This window comes from Ictidomys tridecemlineatus, chromosome 1 (assembly GCF_052094955.1).
Source record: "Ictidomys tridecemlineatus isolate mIctTri1 chromosome 1, mIctTri1.hap1, whole genome shotgun sequence".
Taxonomy (NCBI): Eukaryota; Metazoa; Chordata; class Mammalia; order Rodentia; family Sciuridae; genus Ictidomys; species Ictidomys tridecemlineatus.
In genome coordinates, this window is record NC_135477.1 from 37,337,744 (window position 1) to 37,361,400 (window position 23,657).

General features: G+C 39.3%; 1 protein-coding gene and 1 non-coding gene across 3 annotated transcripts in view; one reads left to right on the forward strand and one right to left on the reverse strand.

Annotated features, from left to right (window-relative positions):
- Nucleotides 1-6,154: 6,154 nt before the first annotated feature.
- The window catches only part of Wapl (WAPL cohesin release factor), a 77,859-nt gene continuing 60,356 nt past the window's right edge, over nt 6,155-23,657 (forward strand). For both annotated transcript variants that reach the window (XM_013365310.3, XM_021720399.3), the window contains exons 1-2: nt 6,155-6,633; nt 9,494-10,013. In XM_013365310.3, the coding sequence (XP_013220764.1) occupies nt 9,515-10,013 (499 nt within the window). In that variant the 5' untranslated portion in view covers nt 6,155-6,633; nt 9,494-9,514. The remainder of the gene's footprint in view (nt 6,634-9,493; nt 10,014-23,657) is intronic.
- On the reverse strand, nt 21,397-21,469 carry Trnaa-agc (transfer RNA alanine (anticodon AGC)). Its single transcript has one exon. It is a non-coding gene; the product is annotated as a tRNA-Ala (tRNA).

Below are 23,657 nucleotides of genomic sequence, written 5' to 3' on the forward strand. Positions count from 1 at the left end.
GTGGCTCGTGATTTGTGCCCAGCCAGACCTCGGCAGGAGAGGGTAAAGAAAATTGCCAGGCGCAGTGGTGCACACCTGTACTCATACCTACTTGGGAGGTGGAGGCACTGAGATTGAAAGTTCAAGTCCACCCTGGGAAATTTAGCGAGATCCTGTCTCAAAATAAAAATTAAAAAAGTCTAGGGGTGTAGATCTCTCCTGGATTCAATCCCTAGTACCACCAAAACAAAACAAAAACCACCGTTGTATGATGGAAATTAGGGAGGCTTTAGATTGCTTGGATAGTTAGGAAAGCATTTTGAAGGCTGACTCCTCAAAAAGGAGGCATTAACCACGGGGAAATGGCTTGTATCAATTATCTATTGCCACAACAATGCTGAATTACAAACCACTCCAAAATTCAGAGGCTGAACATAGTAACTAGTTGTTATTGGGTATGAGACTACAAGTCAGCAGGGCAGTTCTTTTGGTCCTAGGTGGGCTCATGGATGCATCTTTGGTAGTGTCAGGTCAGGAAGTGGCCTCACATGTTTAGGGTCCAATGGCTGTTGACTGATCTGGGATGACCTCAGCTCTTTTCCAAGTGGCTTTTCATCCTTCAACAGGCTAGCCCAGGCCTGTTCTTTTGGCAGAGGCAGGAATCCAAAAGATAGTGTGGAAGCATTCAAGGTTTCTTAAAGTTCAGGCTAACAACTACCTTCCTTCTGCCACTTTCTTTTGAAAAATGCAACTTACAAGCTCACCCTATATTCTGGGAAAAACAGCAAAGTCATATTGCTTGGCTATAGATAGGAGTGGAAATCCAGGCATTTTTTGCAATTAATTCTTATTTAAAACACATTTCAATTCTTCCAGGAAGTTATAACAATTCTATACCTATATGAGCCCAATAAGAATTTGAAAAAAATTACTCTTATGAGGAGGTTTCAATGTATTTTTTTGCAATTATTGGTAGGTCAAACACAAAAAAATTAACAGATACAAGAGCAGATCACCAATTAAAGCTCAATTTAATGCTAGTAGTCAGTCAACAAATAAAAAATGGCATACTTTTTGTGCGCAAGGCACCATTCCAGGTGTGCTGGGCCTATAGTAAACAGAAGACAATCATCCCTGCCCTCATGGAGTTTATATTCTAGTGGAAGAAAACAGAAAATAAACAAGTTAAATAAACATTATGACTATTATGGAGAAAAACAACAGGGAAGGGAGATATGGAATGCTGGATGACAGGGTGAGGGTTTTAACTTAAATAGGATGGTCAGGGAAGACACTACTGAGAAATAAATACTTGAGCGAAGACCTGGAAGAGATGAGGGAGTGAGTCTTGTATATATCTCAAAGACTAGTTGAAGGAACAGAAAGTACAAAGACCCTGAGGCAGGAGTTGGTCTGGAAAATTCTAGCAGTAAACAGAAGGAAGGATTGGCCAAGTGGGAAGGAATGGAAGTACTCAGGGGCCAGATCATGCAAGGCCTTTTTGCTATGATAAGGATTCGGGGTTTTAGTCTTAGTGAGACAAAGGTCAGAAAATGAGATCTCTTAGAGGTTGCTGGATACCAATCTTTATCAAACAACATACATCAGGCAATTTGTGTGTGTGTGTGTACTCTCTTTGTGCTCTGTGGATTGAACTGAGGGCCTTACACATGCTAGGCAAGTGCTCTACCACCTTCCATGCTTTGTCTTTTTTAACTACCTAGATAGCAGCTTATTCCCCAAGGGATAACATCTCCAGAGAACATATTCCAATTATCTTGGAAAACAAGGTAATTGGGATTATGATAGTACTCATCTTCTCAATTCTCAGAATGAAAACTGTCCACTGCAATAACAAAAGATAATTCCAGAAAGTATTGCCCTCCCCACAGAAAAAACTTAACAATTTATGAACACGCCAGGTTATTCATAACTATAGTTAGTTTCAACTTATGTTCCTCCAGAAGTAAAAAAAAATCTTCATGAGAAAGGAAACAATGGATGCCTTTATTCAACAAACATGGGGTATCTACTATGTGCCAGGCACTCTTTCAGGTGCTAAAGATGCAGCAGAAAACAAGGCAGGCAAAAATCTGTAACCTCATAGGGAAGATGAACATGTAAGATAAACATGCAAAATATGTGATATGTTAGATGGGGAGATATATTCCCTGGAAAAAAATAATCAGGGACAGCGAGCATTTAGGAATGGACTTGTTGCTACAGTTTACAATAGGCTGGGTTAGTTCTGGGGATGTAGCTTGGTGGTTGAGCACTTGCCCAGCATATATTAGGTCCTGGTTTGATTTCCAGCACTGGGGCGGGAGGTGGGGGCAGGGGGAAAGAGGTAAGATTTTTAAAAAATCCCTAAGTGAAAATTTAAAGGAAGCAAAGAATGAAAACAGGTTGGTATCTGAGGAGTGAAGTCTAGGCAGAGGGAGTAGGCAGCGCAAAGGCCCTAACTAAGGAATAGCAGTGAGTTAGGTGTGGTAGAGGGAAAGAAAGGGGAGGGGCACTGCATTAAGCCAGTAAGGGCAGGGTCTTGCTCTCATTATGTAGGATTTTGTAACACAACCACTTTAGTGTACAAATGTACAATTTAAAATTCTCTTCCACATGCTATAACAAGGAAAAACTGACTGTTGCTAATAGGATAATTTTTAACTTCTAGTGACCTGAACTCTATAAGTTGTAATACATTTTATGACATCTTTTCAGAAAAAGACTTAAAGGGGGGCTGGGGATGTGGCTCAAGTGGTAGCGCGCTCGCCTGGCATGCGTGTGGCCCGGGTTCCATCCTCAGCACCACATACAAACAAAGATGTTGTGTCCGCCAAATACTAAAAAATAAATATTAAAAAATTCTCTCTCTCTCCCTCTCTCTTTAAAAATAAATAAATAAATAATTTAAAAAAAAAAGAAAAGTAAAAGACTAAGGGTCTATTGGGCAACTCCAATTTTGCTACTTCCTGTAACTGGACTAGAACAAAGGCACAGCAATGGCAGAGCAGGTGCCTTATTTATTTATTTATTTATTTGCTGAAAGGAAACTATGAATCTGCTCAGGTGAAGCACACCAGGAGGGCTACCTGCAGTGTCAAATGGTACAAACTAGCTCAGATCCATGATTTGTTTCTAGCATATATGACATTTGGCAGAGCTGAGGGGAACTCAGGCTTCTGAGAAGAGATGGAGCATTAGCTGAGGGAATTAAGAAAACAAGAAAAGCAGCTTGCCCATTTGTCATCCGTCTTGGGGTCCAGTTCACTGATTCTGATTGGAACTCAAGGACCCAGTAAGGGAATGGGATGCCTGGAGAATATCTGCCTGCTTCTGGAACCAGGGAGGTAAAGGTTAAGGTGGCAGTACAGCCTGCAGGTCAGGAGAATCTGAACTCCCTCTGAGACAAACCCCATAGGCAGCAATCTCTATCTATTAGTTTGTAGTGTGAGACACAAGGTGGTTAGCTCTGTTGAATATTCATATATCGAACTTCCATGGACTAAACACACACACACACACACACACACACACTTTTCATTTCTCAAATCATGTACCACATTCTACCAGATTCATGAATATCCTTGATATCTTAATAGTTACCCAATATTTAAGTTGGATTCCCTCTTTAGTTGCAATACCTTGAGCAAATGCCAGCCTGTCCATTTTCTTATGCATAAGTCAGAGGGAACTGGGTGGAACACAAACAAGGCCTCTCGAAAGCTCACCCTCATACCTGATGTATAATGATATTTTTTATTCTTGGTGTGCTGGAGATGGAAGCCAGGACTTGTGCAAGCTAGACAAGTGCTCTACAACTGAGCTAGTTCTCATATTAGGTCTTACTGTTCTTGGTTTCCTTCTTTCATCCAAATAAAAATTATTAAATTGTCCTGAAATGTTGCGGGTATACTTTGAATCAATGCATGTAAAATTTTAACATGTAAACCAATTATCTGGGGGAATCAGAGTTTTGATTCCTAGAGTTGGGGTGGGGACAGGAATTGTCCTTTCTCAACAAGCTCCCAGGTTATGCCTCATTGCTGACAGGAGATCATTCTTTGAGTAGCAGGAATCTGACACAACTAAATTCCATTACTTAACATAACCATAACACCAAAAGTTCTCAAAAGGGCTTCAAAGGGCTAGGGATTTAGTTCAGTGGCAGACCACTTTTTTAGTATGTGTGAGGTCCTGGGTTCAGTCCCTTGCATCATAAAAAACAAACAAACACAAAACCCAAAAGGGATCAAGAGACTTTCTTTCAACAATTAAACCCTTCCACTTTTGGTTCATTCGGTATCACTGAGCCTATCAAGTGTCTAGCACTAGCAAGGCCAGGCATCATGAATATATCCTTTGGTCTGGAAGATTCACTGCACCCTTCTACTGCAAGATCTTGCAATTCTGTCTTCTCCACCTCTTTTGGCTTTTTGATCTTACCTTTTGCCTCTGATGATAATTACCCTTTAATTAGTACCCACCACAGAGTCAGCTAAATAATTACAGTAAGTGCAGCCTGCACCTCTGTCAGTGATCTTCAAAAGAAATGATAAAACAAGATCCTAAGCGGCCGATTTTTTAAAAAGAGAAATATGACCCAAATAAAACAGTTGGGAACCAACCACTGTTGGAGACACTTGTTAAAACTTCCCATGAGCTAAGAAAGAATTGATTTATTTTGAAATAATTAAGAGAAAATACTGAAATAGTATTAGGGAAATTGTAAATGTAGAATATAAATTTTACATCCAGTCATGCTGAAGTAAAACAATTCAAGCACACTAAAAACCCACCTTAATTCCTACGGGAAGGGCTCAGAGTTTCTGATTTATTTATCTATTTTCCCAGGCCAGGGATCTAATCCAGGGACTTGCAAGTCAAGCAAGTACTCTATTACTCAGCTGTACCCCAAGTCTGAACTAATTTTTTTTTTTTAAATTCAGAGTTTCCTAACTATATTGGAGGGCACTCTCAAAACTTCTGGATGCATTCAAAACAAATTATTCATTTGTGGAGAGGGGGAAAGCTTTCACTGAAAGCAATTAATAATTTTCTAATTTCCCTGGTGGGTCTCCAGTAACTGCCTACCAAAACATCAAGATTGTTGGGAGTCTGATGAATCATGCGCCTCTCCTAGGGAAAAGTGTGGTACTCTTTAGAACTCTTGTTTCTCCACTGAAGGCTTAAAAACAAACAAAAACAACTTTCCAATTTTCTCAGGTAATACACTGACACGGAAAACAATTTCTATACAAAGAAAAATGAATATTTTCCATCATCCACCACCTTCCTCTTTTCCCTAGAGGCAATCACTTTTCTTTAAACTTTTTATTATGTTAAATTTCAGATACACACAGCCAGACTGACTTAACAATTGCATGTGTATGCATCCTGTAGCTTCAATAATTAAAAACACCGACAGCTTTTTTATTCCCTCTCCTTCCGTTTTCACAGGCACGTTATAAAGTAAAACTCTTACCCTACATCTCGTTTTAGCTATCAATCCTTTTGTATTATTAAAAAACTCACACTACCGGTTAATAACCCAACAAGGTTAGTGACCATTCTTAAACAACATTCAATGTTCTGGGGGCCACTACTAACGGGTGGGAGGAGACAGGGAGAACTCCAGAGCTGGGACTGATGGTTTGAGAGAGGGTAGTAAAGCGCCGGGGCGGACTCGGCTCGCGATCCGATCGGTGAGGGGGCCCGCGTCCGAAGCCATACCGCTCACGCCACCGTGGCTAGGTCCGGCAGGCCCCGTCGAAGGCAGCTGAGTGGCAAGCTCCCTGCCTCCCCAGCGGTGGCCCCATCACACTCGGCGCAGCTGCATAACCCACCGTCCCCAGACACCGACGAGTCCCTAGAGGGGAAACGATTGACACAGCTGCCTGCACTGCGCCCCCGGCCCTCCCCCATGACACCTGCATCTCCAGGCGGGGCCAGGAGCTGGAACTGGCTCCCGAGCCGGGGCGGGTCAGGCCCGCAACCACCTCTCTATCCACCGCCAGCTCCCGCGCAGAGCTTTCTCAGCACCGCGACCTCCCGAACCGGGACTACAACTCCCGTCGGGCCGCGCTGCTGGGCCAATGGCGGGCGTCGGAGCGTGCGGGGCGCGGCGCCTGCGCGGCGGTTTGAGTAAGCCGCCGCGCGATTGGCTAGGGTGTCGGGAGGCCGCGCGGGGCCTGTGGGAAGCAAAGTGACGGAGCGAGCGGCTGTTGGAGGAAGGAGGTGGGGGCCGGGAGCGCAAATGGCGTTGAGATGGTTCAGGGCCCTGTTCAAACTCCAGCGCTGACCATTCACCGGCGGAAGCGGCGGCGCAGGAGGCGGCGGCGGTCCAGCGGGGGCACGTAGCGGGCTCGGCACTGGCTCTAGCGGCAGCAGCCAGGGAGGCCTAGACCCGAGCCCGGCCGGCGGCGCTCGAGGCGGGGAGGGAAGTTGCGGGGCCGCCGCTCCTCCCCCCCACCTCTGCCGGGCTTCCTATTTACCGAAGCGGAGTCGCGGGTTGTGACGGTGGCGGAGCCCCTTGCGTATCTAGAGGCACCAGCCGACCCTGTTCTTCCGCGCGGGGCTCCCGCGCCCGCCCGAGGGCCGTTGGGAGCGGGAGAGGCGGAGGCGGCCCGAGGCCAAAGCACCCGCCAGGCGCCGAGGGTAAGTGAGGTCTCGGGCGGCAGCTTAGGCCTGGAGCGAGCCGGGGAGGGTGGGGGAAGGCAGGGGTGATGGAAGTCTCGCCGACTTGCCCACCCGGCCTCTAGGAAGTTGGGCAGGGGACCGGCCTGAAAAACTCTTTTTTCCTCATTTATTTGCCCCCTTCTGAGTTCTCTTCCTGTTGTCTGCTGATTGACTTTTCTCCCCAAGCCGAGTGCAGCGTATTGATTTCAGTCCCCGATCTTTCCCCGTCCTTTCCTCCGCTCTGGACGCCACCATGGCCTTGCGCTACCCTGGGGATTCGGTGGCTGAGGCTTCCGGGGCGTCGGGAGCGACATCCCCCTTCCCGGGCGGTGGGGGTGGGGAGCAGAAAAGTTGCGTGACGGTCCAGCTGGCGGGGGCCGCCTCTCCTACAGTCTCCTGGTGTACCCGCCGCCTCAGGTGAGGGTTTCAGCGTGGATCAGTTTGCCCCTTCTACTTTTCTTCCTTCATGGGAGCCCCTGAAGCCATTGAGGACCGGGAAGGTGCTAGGTTTGCATGGGGGTTAAGTATGAGGACTTTGTTTTTAAATCCCAGCACACTTTCCCTCAACATTCAACCTGGTTTGGGGCTGGGCAAAGGCCTGAAGATCGAAAACGCTTAGTCGTGAATCTTTGCTTTTTAGTTAGGATAGCCTTTGGGGGTTTGAAGCCTGAGCGGGATAGCTGGTGTGTTTGAAGTAACATCTTAAATATTATGTCAAACACGTCTGCGCACTTATTTATTAATTTGTGTGTGCTTTAGGCCTAGGTAATGCCATCGCGGTCGTCTCCTAACTTTTTTTTTTAAGGCATTTATGATGCAATATGATAAAGGCAATGAAAAGTGGAGAATATTATATAATTAACTCCCGTGTGCTCATATTTTGCATGGAGCATTTAACTTATCAAAATTTGTATAAAATACATATAGTTCCCATTCTTTAATGTTGGAATATCACTTGTTATTTTATCAGTATTTCAGTATGTATTTGTGAAAGACATGGACTCAAAAAAATGCAGTTTTCTTATACTTAATTAACTTCTTGTATCATATCTTTATCTGCAGACTTTAGACTTTCAACAGTGAGTGCTTTGTGGTTTTAGGACCATTTTTACAATGAGTTTTTCTGATGTTGGCCTAAAGGTACTCAAGTCTGGATTTTTGGTTTGGCCTTTAGTCAGCATTTTTAGATGATTACCACATAAGTGTATCCAAAACATTCCAGCTTTGTTGGTGTATATGTAAATGTAGGTCTGCAGATCACAGCTTTACATCCTTGAAAAATGAAGAGAAATGACTTTATTTTGTTGTCTTTGGTAGCTACTCAATAGTTTTAATAGGCTATATTTAAGAAAGACAGTAAAACTTGTTAAGAGTTAAATTTACAGTAGAAGGGAAAATAGATTTCCCTTGGGAAAACTATTTTCTTTTAGCACAGATGTGTATAATGAGTAAATTGTTATTTTGTCAAATTAGAATTGGCTTCTTACCAAGCGTGGGGGATCCTCTACGGAATATATATTGAACTAAGTTGTACGGTAATTTTATAAGTTAAGAATTTTAGTTAATAAAGGAAAACATTAAAAGTAAAGATCAAAGCACATTCAAAAGTACAGGTAAAATATAATTTCCATTTTTCTAGGCTTCCAAGTAATGAAGATTTTTCAAGCCCCTAAGCAGTTCACTTTTTTTTTCCTAGTTAATAGTTGATATATTGATATTTAAACTGTAGAAAGTCAAAGTGTAAGGAATGGACAAGAATTGAGTGTGTTTAAAAATAAATACTTGTCTTTTAAAATGATTTAATTTTTTTAAACTTTTGGGAATTTTTAAATTTTTTTTTTGGTCATAGTACCCTATTATTATGTAGGTAAATCAGGTGAATTTATCTGTCATTATAAATAAGAGGAAAATAAAGGTTATGTGTTGCTATTTCTGTAATAATATACTGGAGTCTTCAGCTCCAAAAAATGTCACTTAGCAAATGAGCACAGCACTGTAGGGACAAGGATGATAGAATAAGGATGGTTTCTTGCTCTTAAGGGACATGGCCATCTAAGTAGTATTTTTCAAGTCACAGCCCAGATTGCTTTAGATCAAGAATCTGAATTTTCAAAGTTTTGTTTCAAAGCTGCAGGTTGTAATACATGGGAAAATAGCACCATTTTTCTGACTTTTTCCCTCATATGATAAGTGCTGTGAAATTTCAAAGAACCATATTTAGTCCCCTTAAAACTTTTGAGGGGCTGGGGATGTGGCTCAAGCAGTAGTGCACTTGCCTGGCATGCATGCGGCTCGGCTTCGATCCTCAAACAGATGTTGTGTCCGCCGAAAACTAAACAAAATAAATATTAAAATTCTTTCTCCTCCCTCTCCCCCTCCCTCCCCCCCCCTTAAAAAAAAACTTGAGATGCTGAAAAAAAATTAACATTTTGTGCTTTAGATTTTTATGTTAGGGAAAATTATCCTATTCAGATAGTTTTTTAAGGTAAAAATGGTGTTTTCTGAGAATAGTAAGTTAATTCACTTGGAACTTAAAAAATATTTCAGTATAAGTTGGTTTATATGGATGCTGTATTGTAAAGTTGGTTAGTCACAATGCTTTCTACTTTGTAAATCATGTGAATACTCATTGTAAGAAAAAAAAATTGACATGGAAGCATATAGAAGTGAAAAATGTGCTCTGTATCCCCTTATTTATTTAACCATTTTTTAAGGACTTGTATGCTTAATGTTTAAAAGTTATGCAGGAGAATTTATAAGTTCTTATTTTTTATATGCAGTGTTTGATACTTGTTAAGTATTTAGTGATTACATATTTTCTTAAATTTTTTTTCCACAGGAATATGAAACAGGTGTCAAAATGACGTCCAGATTTGGGAAAACATACAGCAGGAAAGGAGGCAATGGCAGTTCAAAATTTGATGAAGTCTTTTCCAACAAACGGACCACCCTTAGCACAAAATGGGGAGAGACCACATTTATGGCTAAATTAGGGCAAAAGAGGCCCAATTTCAAACCAGATATCCAAGAAATTCCGAAGAAACTGAAAATAGAAGAAGAAAATACTGGAGATCCTTTTGGATTTGATAGTGATGATGAATCTCTACCAGTTTCTTCAAAGAATTTAGCCCAGAGTAAGGGTTCCTCTTACTCAGAATCTAGTGAAGCTGCTCAGCTGGAAGAAGTCACTTCAGTACTTGAAACTAATAGCAAAATCAGTCATGTGGTAGGTGAAGACAGTGTTGTATCTGATAAATGCTTACCTTTGGAGGATACTTTACTTGGGAAAGAAAAGAGCACAAACAGAATCCCAGAGGATGATGCAAGCAAAAGTAGCTGTGCTAAATTAATGACTTCTGGTAAGTTTTAGTTAGTTTACGAGGAACCAAGAGAGCCTTTTGCAAGCCATTTATTTAAATGATTTGAATTCTAAAATATTGTGTATCACTTGGGTTTTCTTTCTGTATTCATGCTTAATGGGGACTCAACAATTTTCTGAAAGATTTAAGAACTTTAATCAGGTTGACATTTTATTTTTTTATTTTTATTTTTTTTAGAGAAAGTGAGAGAGGGGGACAGAGAGAGAGAGAGAGAATTTTAACATTTATTTATTTTTTTCTTGGTTCTCGGCGGACACAACATCTTTGTTGGTATGTGGTGCTGCTGAGGATCGAACCCGGGCCGCACGCATGCTAGGCGAGCGCGCTACCGCTTGAGCCACATCCCAGCCCCTGGGTTGACATTTTAATTACACAACTTGAATATTAATACTTTTTAATTTTATTTTTTATAGATACTGGGGATTTGACCCTAGGGACACTTTATCACTAAACTATACCCACAGCCCTTTTTACTTTTTTGAGACCGCTTTTGCTAAGTTACCTAAAGTCTCACTAAATTTCTGAGACAGGCTTCAAATTTGTGATCCTCCTGCCTCAGTCTCCCAAGTAGCTGTGATTATAGGCGTGCACCACCACGCCTGGTATATTGATATTTTTAAACTTACTATTCAGAGTATATTTTGGGAACAATCTTTCATAAATCTCTAAACCCAATTCCATTTCCAGTAAAAACAACTCTCTTGGTTGTGTTAGGATTACATAATAACTCATTTTTATTATTATAGAGGGTTTGAATGATTAATGGTAATGACAAGGAGATGAGGATTAGTTAGGAATGTTAGACTTTTCCCTTAGAACCAGTTCTGAAAGATTAACTCCTTAATCTTTGAATAGAAACATTGAAGAATTAAACTCTCTTGCAAATTGAGCAAGAATCTGGGGCCAGTAGCAACCTACATTAATAAATTTTAGAGCTGGGATTGTGGCTCAGTAGTAGAGCACTTGCCTAGCATGTGTGAGGCACTGAATTTGTTTCTCAGCACTGCATAAAAATAAATAAATAAAATTAAGGTTCATCAACATCTAAAAAAATATTTAAATAAAAAAATTTTAATTTACAAGATTGTATTTAAAAAACGTCAATATGTACATATAGCATTATTGTTTCATATTGTTTATTATACTCATTTCTGTAAAGAATTTGGGGATTAAAGTAAATGATAAATTGTTAGTTAGCTGAAAGAAGATCTGAGATTGGAGGTGGCAGGAGTAAATTGGGGTGGAGGGAGAGAGTGAGCATCTATTTAGCAATAGAGTAATAGCCAGTATAATTCAGGCACAGTTTCACATGCCAGTAATCCCAGTGATTTGGGAAGGTGAGGCAGGATTGCAAGTTCAAAACACGACTCAACAACTTAGTGAGGTCCTAAGCAATTTAGCAAGACCCTATTTCAAAATGAAAATAAAAAGGGCTCAGAATGTGGCTCAGTGCTAAAGTGACCTGGGTTTATTCCCTGGTTACCCCCCTCCATGCCAAAAAAAAAGAAACAGCCACTATAGTTGGAAATGGAAGTTAGTTCTAGAACTTTTGGCAAAGTTTAGTGATAATGGAGTGTTATATGGATCTCATAATTTGGAAGGATATAAAGATGAAACTTTAGAGTTCTGAGTTCCTAAAATGAATTTGTCCTTTGGAGGCTGAATATAAGGCCCATCAAACAGTATAATGGTTTGTACCTTGCATAGTTTCACTAAAAATGCTGAGCATTTTTTCACTCATTTTCTTCTCATTGGATGATAGGGTGAGTCAGTTGTTATTGTTGTACCCTTGATTCTCAGAATCCTAGGTTAATTCTGATTTTTCTGTCCTTACTGCTTTGCCCACATTTCTCCTGAAACATTGTTCATAAGTTAAGCCTAGGTTAAATTTTCATTAAAAAACTGCATAAAAACAGTTTCTAGGTTAGCTCCTAAAAATGTGTTATAGTCGTAGAACTTTGAGCTAAGTGTGTGTGTGTGTGTGTGTGTGTGTGAGAGAGAGAGAGAGAGAGAGAGAGAGAGAGAGAGAGATACTAGGGATTGAACCCAAGTGTGGTATCACTGACCTACATACCCAACTCTTTTTAAATTTTATTCTGAGACGGGTCTTGCTCAGTTTTCTAGGATGACCTGAAACTCAAGATCCTCCTGCCTCAGGTTCCCTAGTATCTGGGATTACATGTGTGTACCACCAACACCTGGCTTAAAATGAACTTTAACTCCCCTTTTCTCATTTTACAGATGAGACTCTAAGAGGTTAAGTGACTGTCCAAGATTGGCTAGTGGCAGAATTGGAATAATATTTATTGATTTTTTTAACATGTTATTGAGCACCTACTATTTGTCAAACCAGCGTACTGGATTCTCAGCGTGCTATTCTGTTTGAGTTATGTAGTGTTCTTATTGTCATTTCTTGCTGTTGCCAGATAGTTAATTCACAGAGTGTGGAGCAGGTAGGTTGAAGGAAGAATGAAGGCAAGCGGTGGAAGTGGTCATGGAAGGCTGAGTATGCTGACTTCTGAAGAATAGGGCACCAGTGGTAGGCTGAGGCTCTGGTGGTAGAGGGTTCTACTAATAAGAATGAATGTAAGGTAAGGGGGGACAAGAATGTGGCAGTTAAGTATTATAGCCAGCAATTGATTATGTGTCTTTGCTGATAATGTCTTTATATTTCTCCAAACTGCTGTTGTGAGTTAGTTGGTTGGAATTGAAAGCAGTTTTCTGTAGAATGAGATAACAGTTAAATTGTAGTTCTGACGCTAATACTGGGGACTGATGATGAATCCAAACTTTATTATATGTTTTTGTGAGGAGAAAATGTATACTAAAACACAAATAAATAGATGTTTAAGAACATCTTTCTTTTTTTCGCAGAGCCACCCTTACTGGGAAGGGAATAGTTGTAGCACTATGGGGAAAAAAATTTATATATATAAATATATATATATACATACACATACTTTTTTTCCTCTTTTTTTACATTTTTCCGGAGCTCCAACAACCTTGGCAGCCCTCTGTAGAAAAAGAAGCAAACTCTGATGGAGAGTGCTTTTAATTTTTATAGTAGCCTCATCCTATTCCTAATATGTGCAAATCAGTTGTTCTTACAAAAAGTTTGTAAGTTGGGCTGGGGATGTGGCTCAAGTGGTAGCGTGCTCGCCTGGCATGCGTGGGGCCCGGGTTTGATCCTCAGCACCACATACCAACAAAGATGTTGTGTCCGCCGAGAACTAAGAAAAAATAAATAAATATTAAAATTCTCTCTCTCTGTCCCCCTCTCTCTCTCACTCTCTCTTAAAAAAAAAAAAGTTTGTAAGTTCATATATTTGTAAATTGGCTCTATACTTCTGAGAATGCTTTTGTACTTTGTATTTTTGGTGCCAAGACCTTGGGATGCTTTTGCACTTGTATTATCTTCCTTTTCTTTATCTTTGTCTACCAGTTTTTTTGGGACTAGATGCTTGCATTTTGTCTGTCAGGTTATCATAGCTTCTATTCTTAACTCAGAATGTCTTATAATTTTAGTTAAGTTTAAGAGCCTGAACCTAAATTTTTGATGAGGCCTATAAATCTCATGTAGTTGTATCTGTGTGTCATACCGGAGATTGAGGGACACTCTGCCACTGAGCTATATCCTCAACCCTTTTTAAAATTTGAAACAGGTTTACTCTAAGTAGCTGAGGCTGACCTTGAACTTGGGATCCTCCTGGAGTTGCTGGTATTTTCTGTGTGCCACCAGCATGCCCATCTTCCTAACCTTTTTTGAATTGGGGACCATTGTGATAATGATAAAGTTTGGACACTTTTTCTAGCTATTTAGGTCTCAGAAATCTTAGTACTGTCTTTTGCATGTTTAGGCATTTTATTTAAGAACTTATTGGACATTTTATCAACTTGTTCAAAGTGCACAGGTTAGTTCCAAAGTATCTTATTTGGTGAAATGTTCCTGCTTGTGATACCTTTGTGTGTGTACACCATAAAATTATATAACATCAGTGAAAAGGGCTTATTCAACCTAGATTTATTTTTATTTTTTTTCCTGGTATTACATTTTTAAGTGTATCTTTTTCTTTTTAGAGGAATATGTGATTAATTTATTGATACTCTAAAATTTCTTTGTTCTAAGTGTTTTTGAAACTTGTAGCTAATTTGAATAGGAACTTTAGGAAGACATTGTAATAAAGCATAGTGGTAGCCATTTTCCAAACAGGTGCTTGATGGGTAAAGGAACCAGCACCAAGATTACAAACTGTATGAGAATGCCAGGAAAGGCATTTAAACCTAACCTTTTAAAAATAGCAATAAGAAAACCTTTACTATGAAATGTTCAGGTACAGGAAAATAAAGGAATCTCATGTACTCAGTTATCTAACTCCAGCAGTTTTCAGGATAGGGCAAATCTTGTTCATCTATACTATATACCAGTCTCTACCTTTTGTCCTTTATCTCTGATGTTGATGACCACCCTGCCCAGTACTAGCAATTGAACCCAAGCCCTTGCTCAGGCTAGGCAAGTGTTCTTGAGCTACATTCCCTGCTTCCTCTGGATTATTTTAAAGCAAATACTTCTGTATCTAATCTCTAATTTTAAAAGCAAAACATTCTAATTACAGTTACTTTTGAAGCCAGTGAGTTGTTAGTCAGATGTACTACTTAAAAATGACTGTTAGAGCCAGGCATGGCGGTGTAACTTTGTGGTCCAGGTGACCAAAGTCTCCAAAAGGAGGATCCAAACTTTGAGGTCTGAGTCAGCAACTTAGTGAAACTGAATATCAAAGATAAAAATGGCTGAGTATTTACTCAGTGGTAAAGTGCTACTGGTTTCAATGCCTAGTATCAATAAATAAATAAATAAACAAACAAACAAACAAATAAATAAATAAATAGAAATTTTAAAAAAAATTAGAAATAGCTGTTAACAGGAGCTAAAGTTAACTCTTCTAAGAGATTTGCAGGTATTTTTTAAAGTTTGAAATATGGGGCTGTGTACATTAGAGGTAAAAGAAGGCTTCTCTTACCTTTTATGTGAGGCTACTTTCATTTTCCATCTTTGTTAGTCTGGATCTAGAATAAAGTGTGCAGAGACTTATATTTCTGCCTGGCACACTTTCTTTGCCAGCCAGCTGGGATTCAGTCTACATATCCTGCCAAATACTGAGATAACTATGGCATAGGCTTTTAATTTGCATGACTGGTTTTGTAGCCAATAATTTTTTTCCATTTGCTTAAAACTCAACTGAGTATTTGAGTGTTTGAGGAATAATGATGTTGGGAAATTATGAATTTTGATTTTTAGAACTAAAGGTGATTTTTAGAAAGGAGCATGAATTATTCCATTCCTGAAAGTTTAAAGTAGGACAGGAACTTCTGACCTGAGATGAGATTGTTGTCTACTCATTGGATAAAGTACAGATGATTAATGAGGATTATTAAAAATATATTACAAATGTAGTTTGAGCAAGAGTTACTTGTCTATAGATATGTGTTTTGTGTAAAGAACATATTTTTAAGTTTTACCCAAATCAACTTCCTTTTAAGAAAAGTGAATAAGAGACCTGTTATTTCTTCTGTTTCTACTTTTTTTTTTTTAAAGAGAGAGTGAGAGAGAGAGAGAATTTTTTAATATTATTTTTTAGTTGTTGGCGGACACAACATTCTTGTTTGTGTGTGGTGCTGAGGATCGAACCTGGGCCACACATATGCCAGGCGAGCGTGCTATCACTTGAGCCACATCCCCAGCCCCCTGTTTCTACTTTGTACCACTTCTTTTATATATCAATTGATCCTTAATTACAACCATGTAAGACAGTCTTTATTCCTATTATATAGAGGGTAAAGCATAGTTTGGAAGTTGGATAACTTGAACTAAATGGAAGATCTGTGAAATATCCAAAGTGTCACTTTTCAAAGTGTTGCTGTATAAGAATAAACTTAGTTTGTTATATTGAAAGCCATATAATTTTTTTAAAAAAAGACTGTCACTATATTTAAAAAAAATTTTTTCTTTTCATTTTTTATTTTTTTTTAGTTGTAGATGGACACAATACCTTTATTTTATTTATTTTTATGTGGTGCTGAGGATTGAACCCAGTGCCTGTCACATGCTAGGCAAGTGCTCTACCAGTGAGCTACAATCCCAGCCCCCCATCTTATTATTGAAAATTCCTTTCTCTTCCCATTTCTGTAGTACTGGGTCTCTAACCCAGGGCCTCACACATGGTAGGCAAGCATTCTACCATGGTGCTTCATCCCCAACACTTTAAAAATTTTTATTTTGAGACAAGTTCTTGCTAAACTGCCCAGGCTGGCCTCAAACTTGCAATCCTCCTGCCTTAGCCTTCCTAGTAGCTGGGATTATAGGTGTGCACTATGCACCTGACTGGAAAACTTCTCTTGAGGGGGGATGTTGCGGATTGAACCCAGAGATGTTTTGCCACTGAGCTGCCTCACTACTCCTATTTATTTTTTGTGACAAATCTCCTGAGATAGATAAAAAGTCTATTTTAAATGTGAAATTTAATATATAAATGTTATTTGAAAATATAGGATTAGATGAGATCATTAGGGAAGAGTATAAGAGGAAAAAATATTAGGACCGATAGTGAAGATTTTGCAATACTTGATAGAAGAAAAGAGGAAGAAACTAGAAAAGGAAATTAAGTATCACTATGGCTATAGAAGGGAAATCTAGCAGGAGGTATGTTATAGAAGTCAGCAGAAAAGTATTTCGTGAAAGGATCAACTGAATCCAATTGAATTGCTGCAAACTCAACTAAAATGAGGATTGCAAAACAGGCACTGGATTTATAGCTTGGTTGGAGTGGTTTGAGACGTAAGAAAAAAATTGCAGCAAGTGTACACAATTTGATAAAAATTTTTGAAGGGGAGGAAAAAAAGTGCAGATAGAGGATATAAGGGGTTCTAGAAGAATTGGAAGCATGGACCTTGAAGCATGGGAACCAAAGAACAGGGAAGAAGGGTCTTCAGATGGTGTATTTTCTGAACAGGAGGAACGATGGTTGAAAAGATAAATGTGGTTGGTGGATGGAAAATAAGGTGGTTTATGGTTGAAAGCTTGTTTTGTTTTGTTCATATAAAAGAGATTTTTCTGAAAGGGAGAAAGAAAGTCAGGTTAACTTGGGGGCTAAGGAAAAAGGTTCAGAAAGATGTTACCTAAAGTAGGAGAGTGAGAAAGTAGAATTTCTAGGTATTATTGAGACTGTAGTTGAAGTTGGTAACACTAAAACCTCACGGTCACTAGTTTACCCATTCTATGAATTTGTCTCCTCCCAGCCTGCCTTTTAGGGGTGGTGATAGTACTCAAGCTTGAACCCAGGGGTGCTGTACCACTGAAATATATCCCCAGCCCTTTTTATATACTTATTTATTCATTTTTTTGAGATAGGATCTTGTTAAATTGCTCAGGCTGACCTTAAATTTGCAAGCTTCCTGCCTCAGCCTTCCAGGTCACTGGGGAATATATGTGTGCCACCATGCCTGGCTTGGATGACTAATATTAAGAAGATTAGACGGTATCTGGTTAGGTGACACAAGCCTCAGAAGAAGGGACTTTCGCTGCATGAGATGGGCATGCCTGTAATCCCAGCTACTCGGGAGACTGAGGCAAGAGGATTACAAATTTCAAGGCATAAAAAATGAAAAGGGTTGGGAGTGTAGTTCACCCCTGTGTTTAATCCTCAGTTCCAGAAAAAGGAGGGCTTTTATAACGGGGTAAAGAAGTGGTAATTCTATAAAGAAGCTCTAAGAGAGTCAATATTTCAGTGACCTCAAACCTTCCTACTTTGAGGTAGTAGAGAGGGCTGTAGGATAAAAGATACCTAAGTCACCATCAGGGCAAGAAAGTAGTAGGAAAATGAACCCCAGGTGAGTTATAAACCCCAAATGAACCCCAGTTGAGTTATGTTGATCACTGAGTTCTGGGAACTTGTGTGGGTTGTTGGTGGTAGTGGATTGGATTAAAGTAGGAAAGAAGACACATTATACATATGTACAGGAGGAGAGGTGGGTGACAAACTTTATAGTTTGGATCATGATCCAGAAAAACTCATGAAGGTTGCAGTAGCTTTAACACCAAATTTTCCTGGAGCAGTAGTTACCAACTTTCTTTGTTTACACGTTAGTTACAACATTTTAAAAAACTCTTTGTCGGGCTTGATGGTACACTCTGTAATCCCAGCTATTGAGAAGGTTGAGGTAGGAGGATCACAAATTTGAGGCTAGGTTATGGATGTAGCTCAAAGGTAGAGCATCTGGCTAGCATGTGTGAGGCCCTGGGGTCAATCCCCAGTATAGCCCAAAAAATAAGTAAAGTCTGGGGATGTAACTCAGTGATAGAACACCTGTGAATTTAATCTCATTCCATTCAAAACAAAAAAAGCCCTCTTGCCTCTCCACTTTATACTTTCACTCATAATTTTAATATTTGCATCTTTTGTCAGTCCAGGTCCTAACTGGAAGCAGATGGCCTGCCCAAATTGGATAATATGAGGAGGGTTTATTTATAAAGGTGTTATTTTTCAAAGGTGTGGGAGAAATGTAGGGAAATCACAAGGGATGGGGCTCTAACCTTGACTAGTTGCAGTGAATCTATTATTAAGACCCAAAAAGACAAAGGATTACCTGAGCTTCTCAGAGGAGACCACCTTAGGAGGAGCAATATTTTGTTGAGGGCCTAGAGAAATAAAATATGGGGACTTCCCCCCATCTTTGGTCCGTTTGGGGCTCCTCATACTAGAACCCAGTGGAAGCCTGAGAATAAGACTTTTTTTTTTTTTTTTTTTTTAAATGGGGGTACGCTGTGTATATTGTCCAAGATGGCCTTGAACTCTTGAGCTCAGGAATCTTACCTCAGCCTCTCTTAGCTGGAACATGTCAGCCTTCTGGGGCAGAGACCAGAGTGGGGAATGAATCTGGTAGGACAAATGGAAGATACCTAATATAGTATCTAAAGTTGTATGAAACTTAAGCACTGTGCCACCATCAAGATGTAGAAAACTTCTATAACCTTCAAAAGTTCCTTAGGGGTGAGGATGCAGCTTTGTGGTAGAGCATTTGCCTAGCATTGTGAGAAGTCCTGGGTTTGAGCTCCAACACTCCAAATAATAATGATAATGTTGTGCTCTTTATGATTAGTTCTTTTTCCTGTCTCCAACCTCTGGCATCTCCTGGTCTGTTTTCTGTCCCTATAGCTTTATCCTTGCTAATGTTGTATTTTTCTTGATATCATACAGTATGTATAGCCTTTTCAGTCTATCTTCTTTCATTTAATGTATTGCTTTAAGAAATTCATGTTGTTGTATGTATCAGTAGTTCATTCTTTTTTTTTTTTTTTTTAGTTGTAGATGGACACAATATTTTTATGTGGTACTGAGTATCGATCGAACCCAGTGCTTCACATGAGCAAGGCAAATGCTCTACCACTGAGCTATAATCCCAGCCCTTCATTCTTTTTTCTTGTTGAGTAGTATTTCATTGTATATATCAAGTGCATTCACTAGTTAAATAGTTTATAGTTGGTTTATAGTTTTTGACAATTATGCATGAAGCTACCATAAACATTCACATTTAGTTTTTTTTCAGTTTAATAGCTACATGTTTATTAACATTCGATCAAGTAAACAACTTACTAAAGCAAAACAATTAAAAGTATCAAGATCAAGTGTATGAATCTGGATGAAATTCAAATCAATCCATAGGCATGCTGAAGACACTGTCGACAGTTGACATTTTCATCATATATATTACATTTTTGGAATCATATCCTTTCAGTAGCTTTTTGGCCCTAGATACAATACAGGAAATTATCTGAGCTGGTCAAATAGGACATCCCCAAATGAATGGTCACATCATCACTGATATTGCATCTCACATTTAGTTTTTATGGTGACATGTGTCTTCGTTTGTCTTGTGTATATTCTTAGTTGGATAATTACCCTGAAAATATTCCTCTTAAATTTAAATGCAAATGATATGATTTCTTGTTTAAAAAATATACATGTATTTTCTCCCCCCACAACCTTTTTTTTTTTGGTGTGTGTGTGTGCGAGTGTGTTATTAAAGATTGAACCTAGGGCCTTGCATGTGCTAGGCAAGTGCTCCACCACCAAACTACATCCCCAGTCCTAATTTTCTGTAGAAGTATAATAGTTCCCTCTTATCTTCATGAGATATGTTCCAAGACTCCCAGTGGATATCTAAAACCTTCTATAACATCAAACCCAATATGTTTTTTTTTCCTATACTTACACATCTAATTTATCACAGTAAGAAATTAACAGTAACAATAAAACAGAACACTTATACTGTAATAAAAATTATGTAAATGTGGCCTCTTTTATGGAGCTGTGCTCAAAATTCTTGTGATGATGTGAGATGATACAATGCATATTTGATAAGATGAATTGAGGCATTCTGATTAAGAGTTAAGCACTGCTATATATATGCCCACAGTAGATCTGATAACCAAGACAGTTAATCTGGTAATGAGGGGAGGCGTGGAGGTGAGTGAAAGGTGACAGAGTACCTACATTGTGGATATACTGAATAAAGGGATGATACATGTCCTGGCAGAATGGCATGGGATTTGTCAGTCTTCTCTAGGCTAGAGTGGTGTGCAATTTGGTGGTGGAAAACTGTAATCCCAGCGGCTTGGGAGGCTAAGGTAGGAGAATCACAAGTTCAAGGCCAGCCTCAGCAATTTATTGAGGCCCTAAGCATCTTGGTAGACCTATCTCTAAATAAAAAATATGTAAAAGGGCTGAGGATACAGCTCAGTGGTTTAGTGCTTCTGGATTCAATCCCCAATACCAAATAAATAAATAAATAAAAATTGCTCTAACTAGAAATTTTCACTTAATATTTTTGGAACATGAGTAACTGAAACTATCAGTGATTTCTTTTGCTTTTGTGTGTGTTGGTACTGAGAATTGAACACAGTGCATGCTGGTCAAGTACTATACCAAGCTACATTCCCAGTAGTTGCTTCATTTAAAAAAATTTTTTTTATAGTTAGTTTTTAGTTTTAGTGGACACAATATTTTTATGTGGAGCTGAGGATTGAACCCAATGCCTCATGCATGCAAGTAAAAATATATAAAATCACACAAAACCTGCTTAGCTTAATGAATAAGAACATCACCTATAAGCACCACTCAGGTTAAGAAAATAATAGTTGGCTACTCCAAAAGCTCTTTCACGTTCCCTTTCCCCCTTCTTTACTCTCAGACTAACTGCTGTCCTATCTTTATCATAATTGCTTTTCAAAAAAATTTTTATTTTTTTTAAAATATATTTATTTTTTAGGTGTAGTTGGATATAATACCTTTATTTTATTTATTTTTTTATGTGGTGCTGAGGATTGAACCCAGGGCCTCGCACATGCTAGGCGAGCGCTCTACCACTGAGCCACAACCCCAGCCCCATATTTATTTATTTTTTAAAACATTGAGACAGGGTCTCACTGCGTTGCTTAGGGTCTTGCTTAATTGCTGAGGCTGACTTTGAACTTTGGATCCTCCTGCCTCAGCCTCCGAAGCTGCGGGATTATAGGCATGCACCATCATGCCTGACTCATAAATCTCTCTGGTTTGCAAATGCCATAATTAATTGCTTGCTGTTCACTTTCTTTAAAAATGTATTACAAGAACAAGCTCATCTTTTATAGCCAGAAGATTTACAGTGCTACACTTTTCATTCTTTTATTTTTGGGAGAGAAGGATACTGAGGTTTGATCCCAAAGATGCTCTACCACTGAGCTAAATCCCTGGCCCTTTTTACTTTTTGAGACAGGGTCTTAATAAGTTTCCCAGGCTGGCCTTGACCTTGTGACCCTCCTGCTTCAGCCTCAAGTGGATGGGATTATAGGCATTCATCACCATGCTCAGCTCTATCATGTCACATGTGTCACCACGGTGGTAGGAGATGGTTGTAGAAGTGGCACAGAAAGGGCATATGTATTTAAAATTTCAATTGATATTGCCAGCTTTCTCACTAACAGTTTGGTCTCCTCATCCCCATCATACTCATACTATCAAGCTTTGAGCATACCTGAAAGACAGAAAAATGTCTCTTATTTGTGTTTAAAATAATTTTCACTTTAGAATATATATATATATATATATTTTTTCTTGGTGGGGGCAGTGCTGGGTATTGACCCTAGGGTCTTGTGCATGTGAGGCAGGCACTCTACCAACTGAACTGTGTACCTAGCCCCCTGTACTATTGTTAGTTTTATGAGTTTTTATTTGCACTTGGTTCCTAATGGTATTGGCTAAAAACTTCTCATTCAGCTCTTTCCAAGCTACCACTCTTCTTTCTGGAATCAGTATTATTATTGGTTTTTGTCTTTGTCTTTTTCTTTCTTTCCTTTCTTTTTTTTTTTTTTTAAACTGGCTATTGAAACCAGGGCCTTATGCATTGGCTAGGTACACTTCTATCATTGAGCTAGAGCCCTAGTCCTCCATCCCCATTAAAATTTTTTAAATATTGAGACAGTTTTGCCAAATGGCCCTGGGCTAGATTTGAACTTATAGTACTCCTGACTTAGCCTCTTGAGTCACTGAATTTATAGGCATGTGCCCCTGTACCTATCTTTATTTTATTGTTTCTGATATATGCTATGCATATATATGATACACTGAAATATATTTGGTCCAATTTCTTGGCATGTAGTTCAAGTTTTTAGAATCTTCAAAATAGAGTCTTTGTGTATATTAATGAACTCACTGTTGCTGAGCCTTTTAGTCACCTGAATACTAACCTCTGGGGAGGACAGAGGGGACTGAAGGTTAATTTGATAACCTGTGGCCTGATCAATGATTTATCAATCATGTCTCTGTAATAAAGTCTCCATTAAAACCCACAAGGACAGGTGAAGAGCTTTGGATAACTAATCACAAGGAGGTTCTTGGAGGGTAATGCATTCCTCTCTCATACTTTGTTTCTCCAGGTGTTATCACTATCCTTTGTATAATATCTTTTATATTAAACCAGTTAATTTAAGTTTTCTCATGAGTTCTGAGAGCTATTCTAACAAATGAGTTGAACCTAAGGAGGGGGTTATGAGAACCTCAGTTTATAAGCAGTTGGTCAGAAGCACCAGTAAACAATCTGGGGCTTGTGGTTGACATTTGAAGCAGGAGGGCAGTTTTTAGGATTGAGCCCTTAACCTGTGGGATGGTGTGAGAATTGAATTAGAGGACACCCAGCTGGTGTTCCCTGAAGAATTAATTTCTTGCTTAATGTGTAAGGAAAATCCCACACACATTTGGTCATAGAAATCTTCTGTGTTGACTGTGGAGTTAGAAAGAGGAAAATATCTTTTTTCTCTGTATTCTCAGAACAATAGAAGCAGTCAGATGTGTGCATGCATATATGTGTATTTCAATCTGCAAAGTGATAACATGCTTTTTTTGTACCTTTTTTTTAAACCACGGAGCTGTATCCCCCAGCCCTTTTTATTTTTTATTTTGATGACAAGGTCTTCTAAGTTTCTCAGGCTGGCCTCGGCACTTGAACATTCCTGCCTCAGCCTTTTGAATTGCTGTATAAGTGTGCACCATGACACCCAGTTTTTGCCTTACTCTCCCACTTAATAATGTTTTA